At 37.7% G+C, this 15353-nt stretch overlaps 1 protein-coding gene across 3 annotated transcripts in view; it reads right to left on the bottom strand.

The window, feature by feature from the left end:
- The window catches only part of INPP4B (inositol polyphosphate-4-phosphatase type II B), a 403509-nt gene that overhangs the window by 81077 nt on the left and 307079 nt on the right, over positions 1-15353 (bottom strand). For all 3 annotated transcript variants that reach the window (XM_047855552.1, XM_047855554.1, XM_047855553.1), the window contains 4 exons: positions 7701-7873; positions 6732-6855; positions 5543-5660; positions 499-639 (listed from right to left, as the gene is read on the bottom strand). In XM_047855552.1, coding sequence (XP_047711508.1) covers positions 499-639; positions 5543-5660; positions 6732-6855; positions 7701-7873 — 556 coding nt within the window. The remainder of the gene's footprint in view (positions 1-498; positions 640-5542; positions 5661-6731; positions 6856-7700; positions 7874-15353) is intronic.

Raw genomic sequence — 15353 nt, 5'->3', positions numbered from 1 at the left:
GAGTGTGAGTGTGGGAGAGGCAGAGAAAGAGGGAGACACAAAATCTGAAGCAGGCTCCAGGCTCTGAGCTGTCAGCACAGAACCTCACATGGGGCTCGAACTCACGAGCCGTGAGATCATGACCTGAGCCGAAGTCATATGCTCAATCGACTGAGCCACCCAGGCACCCCCAGTCCCCCAAACATAAAACTTCTAAAACTGGATACACACACTGTACTTGGAAACATGAAGAAAGTTAATCCCTGTAAATAATTTGGTATTGGCATCAATATTTTCCTCATTCCTTTGCCACATTTAAATTTGATGTGGGCCAGGGATCCTTAAATGTGAATATTTGTCCTTGCTATCTCAAATAACTTGGTAGTGATAAAAAGGGAGAACGTTTGCCATGAGTCTTTCTGAGTTCTGTGTTCTGTGCACAGAAGAGTATGGAATTGCTCAACATACCCATACCAATTAAAAAACATGTGTAGTACTGATCTTACACTTGAAGCTTACCTCTCAGCAAGAGTTTGTTGCTCATTGATTCCAACATTAAAAAGTACTGGATACACATGAAGCAATTGCCCTTCTTTAATCTGCAGGGGCAGGGCCTCAAACATTCTCGCTGGAAGCTTCACCTCTACCACGTAATGTTCACTAAAGAAAGCGGAGGGCAAAGAGAAGGAGCATTGTTCATTTCATTCAGTTTTATTGGAAAGAAACAATAAAACAGTTGGAACATAGAGCTGATTTAGGTTTCTGGCTGCTATCTCCCTATTTTCTGTTATTAATTCATTCAACAATCATTTCATTCACTTCACTATTAAATTACTTGGCATAAAGAGTTATTTTCATTTTTTATTTTTCTCCATTACTTTGAGATCCTTTAGGAAAGGAAGAATGTTTAGTTCATTTGTACACCAGGGCCATGTGCATAAGAGACTCAATATTTATCTTCTTGATTTAATTATTTTTAAAACCCAGTCAGTCTCAAGAATAAGGAAAGTAATTTAATGATGGATTTTTCAATATAGTGAAACTAATAAGCCCAATCACTTAAGGCATTACTTAGCATGGCTTGATTATTATTATTATTGATGAACCTCCCTCTTTGCGATGGCTTGATGGGAATGTAACTGTTTCATTATTTAAAATGTAACCTTTGGGGGTTCCTGATCAGTTTTGCAACATTAGCACATCACAGGAGTGGTTTTTCACTGGAAATTTCCATTAAAAATTACCCCTACTGTTTGGTGTGGAAAATTTAAATTAGGATTCACAGAATATGGTCAACAAGAATAGCTGCTTGTACATTTTTAAACTTGACATCTTCTGATGCAGTGTGAATTGAGTATTAAAATATAGAGAGTTTTGTTCAGAGTTTATGAAAATCCATGTGTTTCTGGAGCTATATATAGTGCTGGGATAGCAATACATGTATTGGGAAAAGAAGCACAGGACAACTAGTGAGTCTCTTTGTGAGGATATTTTTAGTTTTCTAAAATATAACAATACTGACATGTACTCTGGATGATTGACCCTGTGCTTCAAACCAGAGAACCAGGACATACCCCCAATCTGGCAAGCAGGGATGTTAGCACTAGCCGCAGATGAATGGCCACATTATTTTTCTTTTTTCTTTTTTTAATTTTTTTAATTTATTTTTTTTTAATGTTTATTTATTTTTGAGACACAGAGAGACAGAGCATGAACGGGGGAGGGTCAGAGAGAGAGAGGGAGACACAGAATCCAAAACAGGCTCCAGGCTCTGAGCTGTCTGCACAGAGCCCGACGCGGGGCTCGAACTCACAGACTGTGAGATCATGACCTGAGCCGAAGTCGGACGCTTAACCGACTGAGCCACCCAGGCACCCCTATTTTTCTTTTTAAAAATGCTCTCAGTGCCCTTTACAATAGCCTGGCTAACAGAGGGCTGATGTTTATTTATTTCAGAATACGAGAAGTATTAATGAGTGAGTCCATGTGTAAAGGTACACTGAAGGTGAAACATTATATAGTATTTTATGATAACTTTTTGTCAGCTTGAATCAAATATAACTGACATAAACTCATGCATTGTAAGTGCAGAATTCAGAGTTTTAGCAAATTTGTAGAGTTGTGCAGTCCTGACTATAATCCAGTTTCAGAACATTTCCATCACCTTAAACAGATCTCTCCCTTGAATGCAAATGACCATTTGCATTCAAACCCCAATCCCACTGTCAGCCCCAGGAAACCACTGATCTATTTCCTGTCTCTGCAGATTTTACTTTTTTACATATTTCATATAAACAGAATTATGTAATATATAGTCTTTTGTGTCTAGCATTTTCATTTAGCATAATGACTTTGAAGTTATTATGTCGTAGCATGTATCAGCAGATTTCCTTTTTATTCCTTTTTATAGCATTCTATTGTATAGATATACCACATTTTGTCAATGTACTCACAAGTTGACGGATACTTGGATTACTTCATGATTTGGACTATTATGAATAATGCTGTTATCAACATTCGTGCATTAGCTGTTGTGTGGACATATGGTTTCATTTTCTCTTTGGTATATACCTAAAAGTCATATAGTAATTTTACGTTCAACTTTTTAAGAAACTGCCAAACTGTTTCCAAAGTGGCAGCACAACTTTATATGCCCACCAGCAATGTATGAGGGTTCCAGGTTTCTCACATCCTTGTGAACACTTGTCTGATTTTTGATTATGATGGTTTCCACTATGATGAAGCGGTATCCACTTGGGGCTTTAATTTGCATTCTCCTAATGACTAATGATATTGAATATGTTTCCATATGCATATAAACCACTCACATATCTTACCTGGCAAAAAATCTATTCAAACTGTTTGCCCATTTTTAAATTAGGATTTTTTCTCATAATTATTGAGTCGTAAGAATCTTTATACATTCTGGATGCAAGTCTTTTATCAGATATATGATTTGTATATATTGTCTCCCAATCTGTGGCTTGTCTTTTCATTTACTTAGTGATATTTTTGATCCTTAAAAGTTTATAATTTTGATTAAATTATATCTATCAAATTGTTTATTTTATGAATCTACAATTTGGGGTCCTATCTAAGAACTCTTTCCTGAACCCAACTTAGAAATATTTTCTCAAATAGTTTTACAAATAGTTTTAGCTCCTACATTTAGACCTATGATCCATTATAACTTTTGTGTGTGACGTAAATTGGGTTCTAAATTATTTTTTCTGCATATGGATAACCAATTGTCACAGCACATTTTTTGAAAAGACTCCCCATTCTCCATTGAATGGCTTTGGCACTTCTGTCAAAAATCAATTGAACAGTTTACATCTGGGCTCTAAATTCTGTTCCATTGATCTAGATGTGTATACTTATTCCAGTACCACAAAGTCTTGACTATTGTGGTTTCATATTAAGTCTTGAAATCAGAAAGTGTAAGTCTTCTTTTGTCCTTCTTTTGCAAAATTGTTTTTGGAATTTTGGTTCCTTTGCATTTCCATACAAATTTTAGGTTTAGCTTGCCAATTTCTGCACAAAAGACTACTGGGATTTAGACAGCAATTGGACTGAATCTATAGATCAATTTGTGGAGAATTGCCATCGAAACAATACTGAGTATCCTAATCTGGGAACACGGACTGTCTTTTCTGTTTATTGGATCTTATCAATTTCTCTAAGCACGATTTTGTGTGTTCTGTATACAATTCTTAGAGTACTTTGTTAAATTTGGTCCGATGTAATTATTTTTTGACGTTATTGTGAATGACATTGTTATGTGTATCACCACTGCTTCCAACAACTTTTCAGGAGTGTGCTTTTTTCTGCTCTCCAGTCCAAATAAAGTCAGCCCCCTCTAGTAGTGAAACCACTGGTCTTCTCAGATTGTGTCACCGCAGTAAAACTGTGCTGACCCAACTACCCAGCTGGCTTGGATGGGAGCAACTCCAGGCAAGAGAGCCAACAGACACCAATGGTCTTAACCAATGTCCACTAGTTTTTCATCAATAAGTACTTCTGAGTTTGTGTGCACATTTATTTCCTTAGTCTCAAGTTGGTCATTTTAGACAATTCTGTCCAATTGCAGTGCTCCTGTTAGGAGAGAGGATTTGCCAAGTTGCTCACTTTGCTGTTCTAAGAGTTCCACTGACATCTGTTTCGTAACTTTTGAATTTAGGCACAGCCTGCACATTCCCTCAGAAAAAGCGTATACTCTGCCTATACCAAATGGCCTGGTAAGCTTTCCATATTAATTGTGATAGAAGTATCAGTTTCCCACTTTTGATAATAATCTCCATAGTAATATAGAGTGGTACTGTTTTCCAGGTGTGTGTATGAACAATTTTATTCTTCTTTATTCCAATGCATGGAAAATTAAGCATGAGTTCACAGATGAAATATTTAGCTTTATGAGGATATTTTTTCTTTATGTATAAGAAATAGTCACCTTTCATTCAATCATGTATCTCTGAGCATCCTTCATACAAAGTTTAAAATAACTATTATATATTGACTATAGACAAGAAAGCAAGGTTAATTTTTTTTTTATGTTTACTTATTTTGAGAGAGAAATAGAGAGCACACACAAGTGGGCAGGGGAAGAGAGAAGGAGAGGCAGAATCTCAAGCAGGCTCCACACTATCAGTGCAGAGCCCGATGCAGGGCTTGAACTTAAGAACCATGAGATCATGACCTGAGCTCGGATCAAGAGTCAGGTGCTTAACTGACTGAGCCACCCAGGTGGCCCAAGAAAGCAAGTTTAGTTTGAACTTTTCTACCTACTTTCTTCTCCATCTCTCTCCAGTATGAAAAGGGCCTTCTCTTTAGTATGTTCATATTTTTCCTTGTGATCTAAGAATGTTTCAAATTTCAAATATCCTCATGCAGCATTTAAAAGTGCTAATTTCCAAATGGTTACAATCTGGTGGACCCCAACTGAAATGATTTACCAAACGATACAATTCTTCTGTTGGAGGTCTATTCCACACATCATCATTTTTCTTAACTATTTCTGATATTCTGCCCATCATACACTGACCTTCAAAGCTATTTATTTAAAACCATTCTCAGAAATTTGAGTCTGTGAGTGAATTGTCAAAAATAATTAAGAAAAATGGCGGTATATGCCCCGTGACACAGAAATAGATCCTTTCTAAAATGTTGCTGCTTTTAACAGAATTTAATAAAAAGTCATTTTAGGAATTATGATGCTATTAACCAAATGATTCCAGCAAAAGTAAAAACATGTAGAGCTTTGGAATAGATAGTAATAAAGAGAAATGCTCTTCTGATGCCTGCTATTCTTTTGAATTCCTCATATTTCCTGGAGGAATACTACAAGGCTCACCTCACTACCGGACAATTGATAAACATTCACGAGACTTCTGAGAGTTTTTCAAGATCTTCCCCTCTTACATCCCCTAACTTATTTTGCACAAAAAAGGAAAAAAGAACAAGAGCAAAGTTTCCCAACCAAACCTTAATTCTCCTTGGCTCCTTTGTCAGGAGTTAACACAAATATCTAACAAAGCTTGGTCTCGAGGAAATAGGCACCACTTACCGCCTTCCTGTTATAACTGGCAAGACATCATTGGACTTGGCTTCAATTATTTTAAATGCAACTTTCTTCAAATCTGAAATGCCAACAGCCATGTCCTCTAGCATTCCGATTTCATCACCTACACAAGGGAGAAGGAGCATTGTTACAAATATACTATTTGAAGAAAATGTCATTTGGTATTACACCTCCCTGCTGGGATTTGTTCTAGCATTTTAGTGAATGAGTTTCTGAGTGCAGTGAATTTATTCTAAACACTTTTCCTCAGAGGCTGAAGGCTTTCACCAGTGAAATAAAAACCATTTCAGTGGACTCCAGCAGTCCAAGTACCCTTTGAGGGAAAGAAGAATGTGTACATTTGGTGGAAGGCTATTGGGAAGTTTTAACTCCTTTATGAAACAGAGGATCATGCAGATCTCTTTCCATTGGAAGGACTGATATTTGATTTTTCTAGAAATAATAGAGATGTTTGAATTTTAGACTACTGACCCAGGCTCACACTAGTTTTATTTCTCAGCACACTAACAAAGAAAGCCTAAGAAGGAGGAAATTGAGTTAGAGTCCAGATCAACACTATCCAATTCAAATATAATGCAGGCCACATATATAATTTTAAATTTCCTGGGGGGTCATGTTTTTAAAAGAGTAAGATTTACAGAGGTGAAATTAATATTAATAATATATTTTACTCTAACCCAATATACCCAATGTATCATTTAGTTATAAATCAATATAAAATTATTAATTATTAATATAAAACTAGTTTTTACTAGTCTTGGAAATCTGGTGTGCCTGTCTAGCACATATTGATTTGGACTAGACACGTTTCAAGTGCTCAATAGCCACACCAGGCTATGTATTGAATAGTGCAGTTCTAGACATTAGAGAGTTGGGACTTTAAAAATCCAGTCATTGAAACTCTGTTGGCAAAGAGCCTTTTATATTAAAAAAGTCAGATGGTTGTTCAGGACTCCACTATGAAATAATCTATAATTCCATTTTCAAAACATAATGAGGATAAGAGTACAGTTACAAGGTGAATGAATGCACAGAACAGAAAGTTACATTATTTCTGTAATGCCTGATGTCATAAATGTTTATTTCTCATTTTTAAGTTTTACTGCAGAATCTATGGATCAACTATCCTTATGAATAAGAATACGATTTTAACATGTACCAAAGCAATACTCACTGTATGTACTTAGCAGTCCTTCATATTGCACTATCAACCCCACTGTGTGAAGCTGCTGCAGGAAGCCAGGGTCATGCAAACTTGTATGTAATTTGATGATAAAACCACAAACCAGTCCAGCAAGCTAAAAAAAAGTCATTGAAGATATTTGGGTCAGCAAACTTTAATTGAAAAATATTTAAGATTTTTGAGGCATCACAGATTTAATTAAAAATTTTCAAGTATGTGAAACATCCATGAAATAGTGGGAGACACGGACAGTTGGGTTAAAATATTCCCTTTGCCTGGAATGTTTAGAAAGAGAGGCTTCTGTCTCCTTTCTCTATATGCATGTCTATAAAACTCAGTTGTAGGGGTGGAGGCAGAAGGGAGAAGAAAGGCCCCCAGGACAGCTACTGTGATGGAGACCAGCCTTGGTGTCATGAGATAGGGCTGGGGGTAGGCAAAGAAAGTGGTCCTGCCAAACCCCTGCCTTTAAGCATTACTTCCCTGCAAACTTATTTTATAAGCAAACCAAACAAAAAGATCATTATGAGGCCTTGTCCTGGGATTCCTTAGGGAGCTGTATAAATAAAAGGGAGGTTGCAAACAGATTCCTTTTGCCAGCCCCAGCTGCCACCTGCTGTGGAAGGCAGCCGCCCCTTTCCTTCCAGCCTGTACTGTGTGGAGACCCCAGGGAGTAATACCATGACAGGATGGGCAACCTGTTCTTCACAGACTGTCTGCGCCATGAAACAGAATGTACAATTCAGAGACTTGGCCATCTCTTTGCAGAAATAAATACTTAAGATCTCATAAGCTGTTTCCATTCAGTTCATGTTTATTATGAACAAGAAAACCTCATACCAAAAATTTAAGTAAAGAATCTCTTTAAAAATGAAACTACCAAAAGAAGACCTCTTCTGTCACCAAGGATAACATTTAGCCACCAAGCATTGCACTGTGCTCACAACAAAAAGAGGCATCTACCGCTTGGCTGAAGACGATGTCCCTTCTCAGAGTCAGCATCAAGCACTGGGGCAAGCTGTATGCAAGTTCCTGAAGGAGCACGAATGTCAAGGACTGCTTGGCTCGGTTCACCACTTCTCCCATGCAGTCCTTCAGGGTAAGGATGAGGGGATACAACTGTTCATACCAGTCCTCTGTGGGGAGGAAGGGGGTGTAAGAACAGCAGGATAGGTGAAGGTCTTGGAGAATAGAACCAATTTATTATTCTACAGTCAAGTTACACATATCATTAAGGATTCACAATGATTAGAAGAGCTCTGATACAAATCTCTCCTCTGAAATCCAGGTGTCAATAACTAGCCACATGTTGGATCTCTCTGCTGGGTGTATTGAATATATTTACAGTATAACTCCTCTCCACCCTACTCACCTCCAGTCTGTACTGCCTGGATCCTAGTGGATGAGGCCATCAGACTCTTTCTATGCTGGAAACAAATTTTCCTAGACTTCTTCTTCTGTAGTTTTCACATTTGTTGGGACATTGAATAGTTCTACCACTGTAATAACCCACCAGACATTCATTTACCCCTTGCCCTCTGCCTTCATCATTTCTCAATCTTCTCTGGATCAGTCACTTCCCTCTACCTCTGATCACATCCTATTTGAACGCTTTTTCAATAGTGTCACTGGAGGGGACTTTCTAATCAGTTTGAATTCCATCCCATCCCTCACTCCCTCACTGCCCTACTTTAAACATTTTAAAAACACTAAAGAATTCAGAATAAAGTCCAAAAGCATAAAAGACCCTGCATTATCTGATCTCTGCTACTTGTCCAGTCTCACCTCTCAGAACATCCTCACTCGCAGTCGTGAGTCCCAGGTGAACTGAACAATGTTCCCAATTTTCCAAAACCTGCCATGCTCTTTCATTTTAGTGTGTGTGCAAATCCTAACTCCAGTCCTGGAACACACTCCCTCTACCTGTCTCCCTGATAAATACTTTATCTTCTCTGCAGACTTAATTTAGGATTTTTGTCTTCTAGGAAGTATGGATCCCCCCCTCCCCATTTACTGAAGTTTGGGTAGAGATTAATTCCTTTTTTTTTTTTATTCTCACAGTTCCTTGTTTTTAATGTTCTAGAATTATCCACACACTGTTTGCTCTACAAGAAAGGGAGCTCACTGACAGTAAGGAACTTATATTTTAATCACTGAGCCTAGCATAGAATCTAAAATTCAATCGTTTTAATTGAATGAGTATAGTTATAATAAATATGCCAAACGTTTTTAAAGATATAGACAAGAATGAAAAAATCAAGTTTTTGACAATTCAAATAGGTTTTTTTCAAATCAGGATACAAAACTGAAACCAACTGTGCTTTTTGTATGTCTAGATACCATACATGTTTCAATTCTATAATTATGACATTGGCACATGATATAGAAATGAGTTATATTATATTTTAGTTTATTTGGAAATCAAGGCCCTGATAAATGTCAAATACTACACATTCCAGATTGCATGACATTCCATTAACATATAAATAAATAGTAGCATGACAATGATATCTAATAGAAATGTATATATGCTGAAAAATTCATTATAAATCAGGATCTGACTTGCTATGATCTTCTTAGCAAAAAAGTGTAAACTTCACTGTGAATGATGTAAGTGGTCAATAACCAGTTAAGACCTTGGAAGAGTTACAGGGAATGATAAAAAGAATCGTAATCACCATTGTACCATATCTACTGTCAGTTATTTTATGTTGTGTTGTAATAAACTAGATGAAATAAACTAAAATGCTTGAAAGAATAATTAGTGACCCCCACTTAATAAAAAGCTGTGCTCTTGTTAATACTTAATGTAAATGCTTATGTGAAGCTATAATGCAAAATACATTAGGAACATTATGAGTTATTATTCGAAAATATTGTAGAATTAAGTGTTATGATAGGAATAAAAAAACACTAGAGAAGGGAAATCCAATGAAGGCTTATTAAGTCTGTAATCATTTAATGAAGGACTCACCTGTGGGCAGCCTTGGGTGAAATACGAACAATGGTTCATTTTAAACAAGCATTGGCTAATAGTGATTTTTATGTCATTATTACATGTAAAAGGGCATGTGAATGGGCATCAGACTTATTTTCAGAATAAAAGATACATCAGTAGATATCAAAAAGGGATGCTCCTTAGTCCTATTTTTTTATATTTACATTCTTTATCTCCCATTCTCTCCCGCCCTCTTATTATTCTCAATATGAATGTTTAGACTGATAACATACATATATACACTAGGAAAACAAATATTTCAATAAACCAATGTAGATTTCCATCTTAAAAGATAACAGGCGGCAAAATGATTTTGTTTTGTGCTTAAGTCCTAGAGATCAGCTTCTACTGAAGAATCTCAAACACAAAATAAAGCTTGTGTGCAGTAGGTGGCGCTGCCTTATTAGGCTGAAGCAGAACTACTGTGTCACTATTCCATTCAAGCCCCTGATTTGTACTGCTTTATACATAGTGTGCGTATTGGTTTAGGCACCTTGCATCATACTATCTTGTGTCAAGTGGTCAATGACTTGGTCAAGGGTGTGATATGCTCTTCCTCATTAGAAAATGGAAAATTAACTTAAGGGTATACACTTACTTCTCTTGAAAGACATTAAGTGACAGTTAAAATTTAAATATAGCTCTGTTTTTCTTGAAGATCTTTTTTTTGCAAATTTCTTCATCATTTCCTTACTCGCTTCTAAACCTATCCTCACACTTACTTAACCAGTTGATTCTTACTCATAAATTGCAATCATATACTAACAAAATGGAGTCTGATTTCTAGTCTTAATAGAATTAAACTGAAAACATGGAAAAAAATACACTGATACTCTAAACCTAGGAGAATGTTAACAATAGTCTCCATTTACTATAATTATATATATGTTTTTAGCTAAAATTTAAAGAAAATGACAGTATAATAAAACATTAATTATAAATAAGAAAAATGCAAGTTTGTGAGGAAGGTAGCATGTTTTAAAGATTACAGTAGCCAGCTTCCAATAGAAAAGCATGAATGAGAAAGCTAAAATTCTATTTTTTTTTTTTCTGGAAAAGAAACAATTTAAGTTCACCAGATAAAGGAAAAACTGCACTGGCAAATGCAAATTGGAATGACTAAAGGTTTTGGTCCCTGTTAATATTCACTCACTGTAAATCTCAGGTTCTCAAATAAACACAATGGTGTATGACAGGCGAAAGAAAGGCTGGAGTCAGTTCACAAATGGCCTTTTTGCTCCAATGAGCATTCCAAATCATTTTCACAAAGGAACAGCAAATGCTTTAGTTTTCTCTTCGAAAATATTTTTGGGAAAAGGAAGAAGCTACAGGTCTTGACCGTCTTCAGATCACTGTCACTTCCCCTCACCTTCCTGCCTCTCCTTACTTCACAATTTGCGTGGTGCTCACTTTGTTCTCGTGAGAAAGCCATGTTCTGTCAGAGATGAAGATGATGTTCATTCTGCACTATCTAGTCAAAATCAGAAGTCCTGAAATGCACAATCCACTTTTCTGAGTTTAATTTCTTCAAATTTCAACTAAGAGTTTATACAACACACACACACACACACACACACACACACACACACAGGATACACCCAATGAAGCTAGGAAGCTAGGGGCTCACCACTCTATAGTCACGGCACCAACTCCTCTCTGGGAGCTAACCGGCTCAGCAGGCACTTAAGTGCCCACATCCTCGATTCTATCCCCTGGGCTCCTTTCAGTGACAGAGGAAAATATAAAGAGAATGTTTTAGTGTCTCTATAAAAACTTGCTGAAACTCCTTAACCCTGTGACCAACAAGCAGAGTCTTTCCTCAGGAAAACATAAAATGCATGTGGCTTAGCCGAGCTTTTCCTGAGCTTTGTGAAGTGTGCTGGAAGCCATCCAAGCAGAGCCTGTTTTCCAGCCCTTTCCTTGCTTCTATAACATATTCAAGTGACGCTCAGTGAAGGATTCAAAGAACGACTGCGAGGTGCCCCCCTCACCTCCTCCATACGCCATCTATTTCCTGTACAGGATGTTCACGTCCTCTGAGCTCAATGGCTCTTATGTTACTCAGGAGGAAAATAAAAGAGCCAAATAGCTACCAACTGTAGCAGAGCATAATGCTTTCTTTCCAATTTCTGAGTCATTTTCTTCTCAGGTACTTGGTTTTCTTTGCTCATTTAAAATAATTAACTTCACACAAGCTTGTTGCCATTGTTATTTTTGTTATCACAACTTTTCAGACATAGAGGAAAAGAAAAGCTAAAAGATTGCATGCCCATTAAACTTTATGCAAAGAGATAAGAGAAGAAATGATCCCAGCTTTTAGGATTCACCTCAGTTAAGAAGATGATGAACTGTGAAGCTAAGCAATTAGAATAGCCTCTAAGGAGGGTGATAAAATCCCCAAGGTTGTGAGAACAGAGACCAAACTCCTAGCCAACAGGGCTTTTATACTATGCTCAAACTCAGGGAGCACAGGATCCACAATGGGTTTGTAGTTGGAGGCGAGGGTGGGAGATTTCACGATCCCTGCTCAGAGTCTTTATGGCTTTTGATGGACCTGTGTCCTACCTCACCCCAGATATAGCTACCTATGTGCCCCTCTGAGTGAAGGCCTTCTTTCAGGCACAATGCTACAATGGGAACATCATAGCTTGGAGGGGTCAACCAAAGGCTTCCCCTCCAGACACTTTATAGCTAAACTCCTTTGTATGAGTATAATACATGGGGCCAACGTTGGTAATAGATCCTGGACACCAGCCCACATGAAGCCTCCAAATATCTGGACATACCCCAGGATATAGCCTAATCAGATAATGGCTGAATAATCCAGAGAAGAAAAGCACCCGCTAAGGCCTGGTTGCCTAGAATGCCTTCCTCAGCCACTCAGAATGTGCCCTGAGCCTTCCTAAGCCCTTGTCCATCTTTATCATCTATCTCTGGGTCCAGGAACCAAAAAATCAATCTGTATTTATATCACTTTAACAAATGCTAACCTGCCTTCCTTTTATCACTTTCCCTCCTTTCTTCACTGCCATCATGAGAAACACAGTCATTTGTTAGACAGGTAGAACCTTTTGGATGTGAGGTCCTATGGGTGACACTTATATTTATAACTCATGACCCCTACAAGGAAAAGTAAGAGGTGCAAAGTAATATCTACCATATAAGGGAGTTGGATAAGTGCTACAAAAATTGGGACCATGACAAAACAAGTTTAGAAGAATTAAGAGTTTAGAGGCAATGCAGTTCATCTTTGGTGAGATCATATTCATTCATGGTTGTGTTATTTGCTGAACATTTGAAGGAAGTCTTGTATGGAAGGAGTTCAGGGAAGCTGAATGGAACACTCATAAAGTAAAGCTTTGTAGGAACAGTCTGGGAGAAGTGAATGGTTTGATGATGTCAAGTCCCATAGACAGATGCCATAAACTGATTGAAGTTGCCATGCGGGGATTGGAAGGGAGGAGAGGAGGGGCTGACATTACTGACAGACTTGGACAAGGCAAGAGTACAGTGGAAATAAATGTTGAGCCTGAAGCCATGGGAGGAAGGGGAAAACAATAAAAAGCTTAGTGGGCAGTCATCATAGCTGGGATAGGAGAGAGGTAAGTAGGGGTGGGGAGGGAAACAGGAAGGTACAGAGTATGTGAGCAGAGAGCCAAAAGCTAAGAAATAAGACCAAATCTAGAAATAATGGGTATCAGGCAGGGCAAATGGAAACAGGGTTTATGGTAACCCTGGGGGAAAAGTTGCACAGAGAGCAGTCTATGTCTTCTGAGCAGTCTAACGGCCCCAGGGGGATTCACACAAAGGACAGACACGAATCTTAAAACGTGATCATCATAGTGTCCACTGAACTATGATGCAAGGGAAGCGACTGATCTTGGCACCTTCCAGATGTATTAGAAATGAGTGTACTGCTCGACTTGAAACAAGCTGCTAGGAGAACAAAGGCAACCTTTTCTTGTGTCAAGGGAACTTTGTTTGTTTAAATCCTGCCAGCCTGAGAACACAGTGTCATAAAACTCTCCAATCTTGCTCTTAGAAAAATAGCGAAGGAAATGCATCCACCGATATCCTGGTTAAATTTCTCATTTTGTAGCACAGAGTTGAAAGCCTTAAGTAAATTCTGCTAAGACAGTTTCCAGGACCTAAATCCATTAATCAAACAAGCTCTGTATTTGTTGTAGCACAAAAGTTTTGAATTGGGGGTTGTGATGAGCCTGGAGGAGTCTCATATCCATTGGGCTTATTTTGCCTTGTGGCCTTAAAAACACCTGTAACCTCAGGACTCTGGCCTACAAATATGCTGAACATTTCAGAATAAGCTGTATAGGTCATAGATTACTGAGCAACCTGAAGTCACCAATACATCTGCACCAGATAGCTCCTGTAATTTAAATTTTGTGTAGTATCTAAGACTGAGAAAAAAGGAGTAGATATTGAGTTGACTGAAGAATGATCCAGAAAAGGGAAAAGGAGAGGCATTTCTATCCTGAAGTGAACCAGGTACTGTAGGAGCTTTCTAGTAAACTCCAAAGCCATTGGAATATAGTGCACCATTTTTAAAAATTCCTTTACAAAGTAACAAAGCCTCACGTAAATAGATTTAACTCATAAGTGCAGAGAAAGTAGGTAAGTAACCAAACATAATGTAAAGAATACTACTCTCAAGCCATTCCATTCAATAATCATATGCCCCAAGGTTCCCACATGGGAAATATGAGTCTTTATCTATCTCAGTTTTGTTTTGGATGTGAGCATCACCAGATTTATGATAAATTTAAGTAATTTTAAGTAAGTGCAATTTTTGAATATGCGGTAATTCTTAATTTCTGCCTAAGGTACCATTCCATTGTAAAGCTTTAAGAGATATCTACAGGATTGATTTTCAAAAAGTTATCTCTCAATACCACTAATGCTTTTTCCTGGAAAGAATAGAAGCAGTGAAGCATAGTGGTCAGGAGAGCAGGCTCTCAACTGAGACCACTGGGGACGGAAGCCAGGCTCTGCCACTGGACTGGGCTTGATAGTGACAAGTAATTCACCTTTCTACTTTTTCATTTATTAAATATGTAGAATTATTCCTATGCATGTTACAAGAATTAAATAATACAGGCAATATTTTTAAGTTTCCAGCACATACTAAGAAACCCCAAGATGTTAGCTACGATCTTAAAAAATTAATACAATCATAAAGTAATTTTTATGTCACCCATTGTCTGCCTGCCTACTCACATTTGTTGCTTATGCTCTTCCTTCTCTCCTATTTCTGAGGATGAACTGTTTGTTCCCCAGCTAAGACCAACCAGCTCCTCTATCTGTACACCAGATCTCATCTCCTATCCCTTACTTAAAAGTATCACTCAAGAAATTCTCTCCCCTTTCCCCTACATCATCAATATTTCCCTTGTCACTAGAGATTCCCATCAGCACATACACATGCCGTTGTGTTCCCATCTTTAAAAAAACAACCCCGTCTCGATCCTACTTCCTTCTACAGCTTCCACCCTCTTTCTCTTCTTCCTTTCATGATGACACTTCTCAAAAAGTTGTCTATACATGCTGTCTCCAGTTCCTTTTCTTTCTCTTCCTTTTAACCACTCCACTTGCATTTACTC

The sequence above is a fragment of the Prionailurus viverrinus genome, chromosome B1, assembly GCF_022837055.1.
Source record: "Prionailurus viverrinus isolate Anna chromosome B1, UM_Priviv_1.0, whole genome shotgun sequence".
Classification (NCBI taxonomy): Eukaryota; Metazoa; Chordata; class Mammalia; order Carnivora; family Felidae; genus Prionailurus; species Prionailurus viverrinus.
The sequence above is the reverse complement of the archived record's forward strand: the minus strand, read 5'-3'. Positions and strand labels throughout refer to the sequence as shown.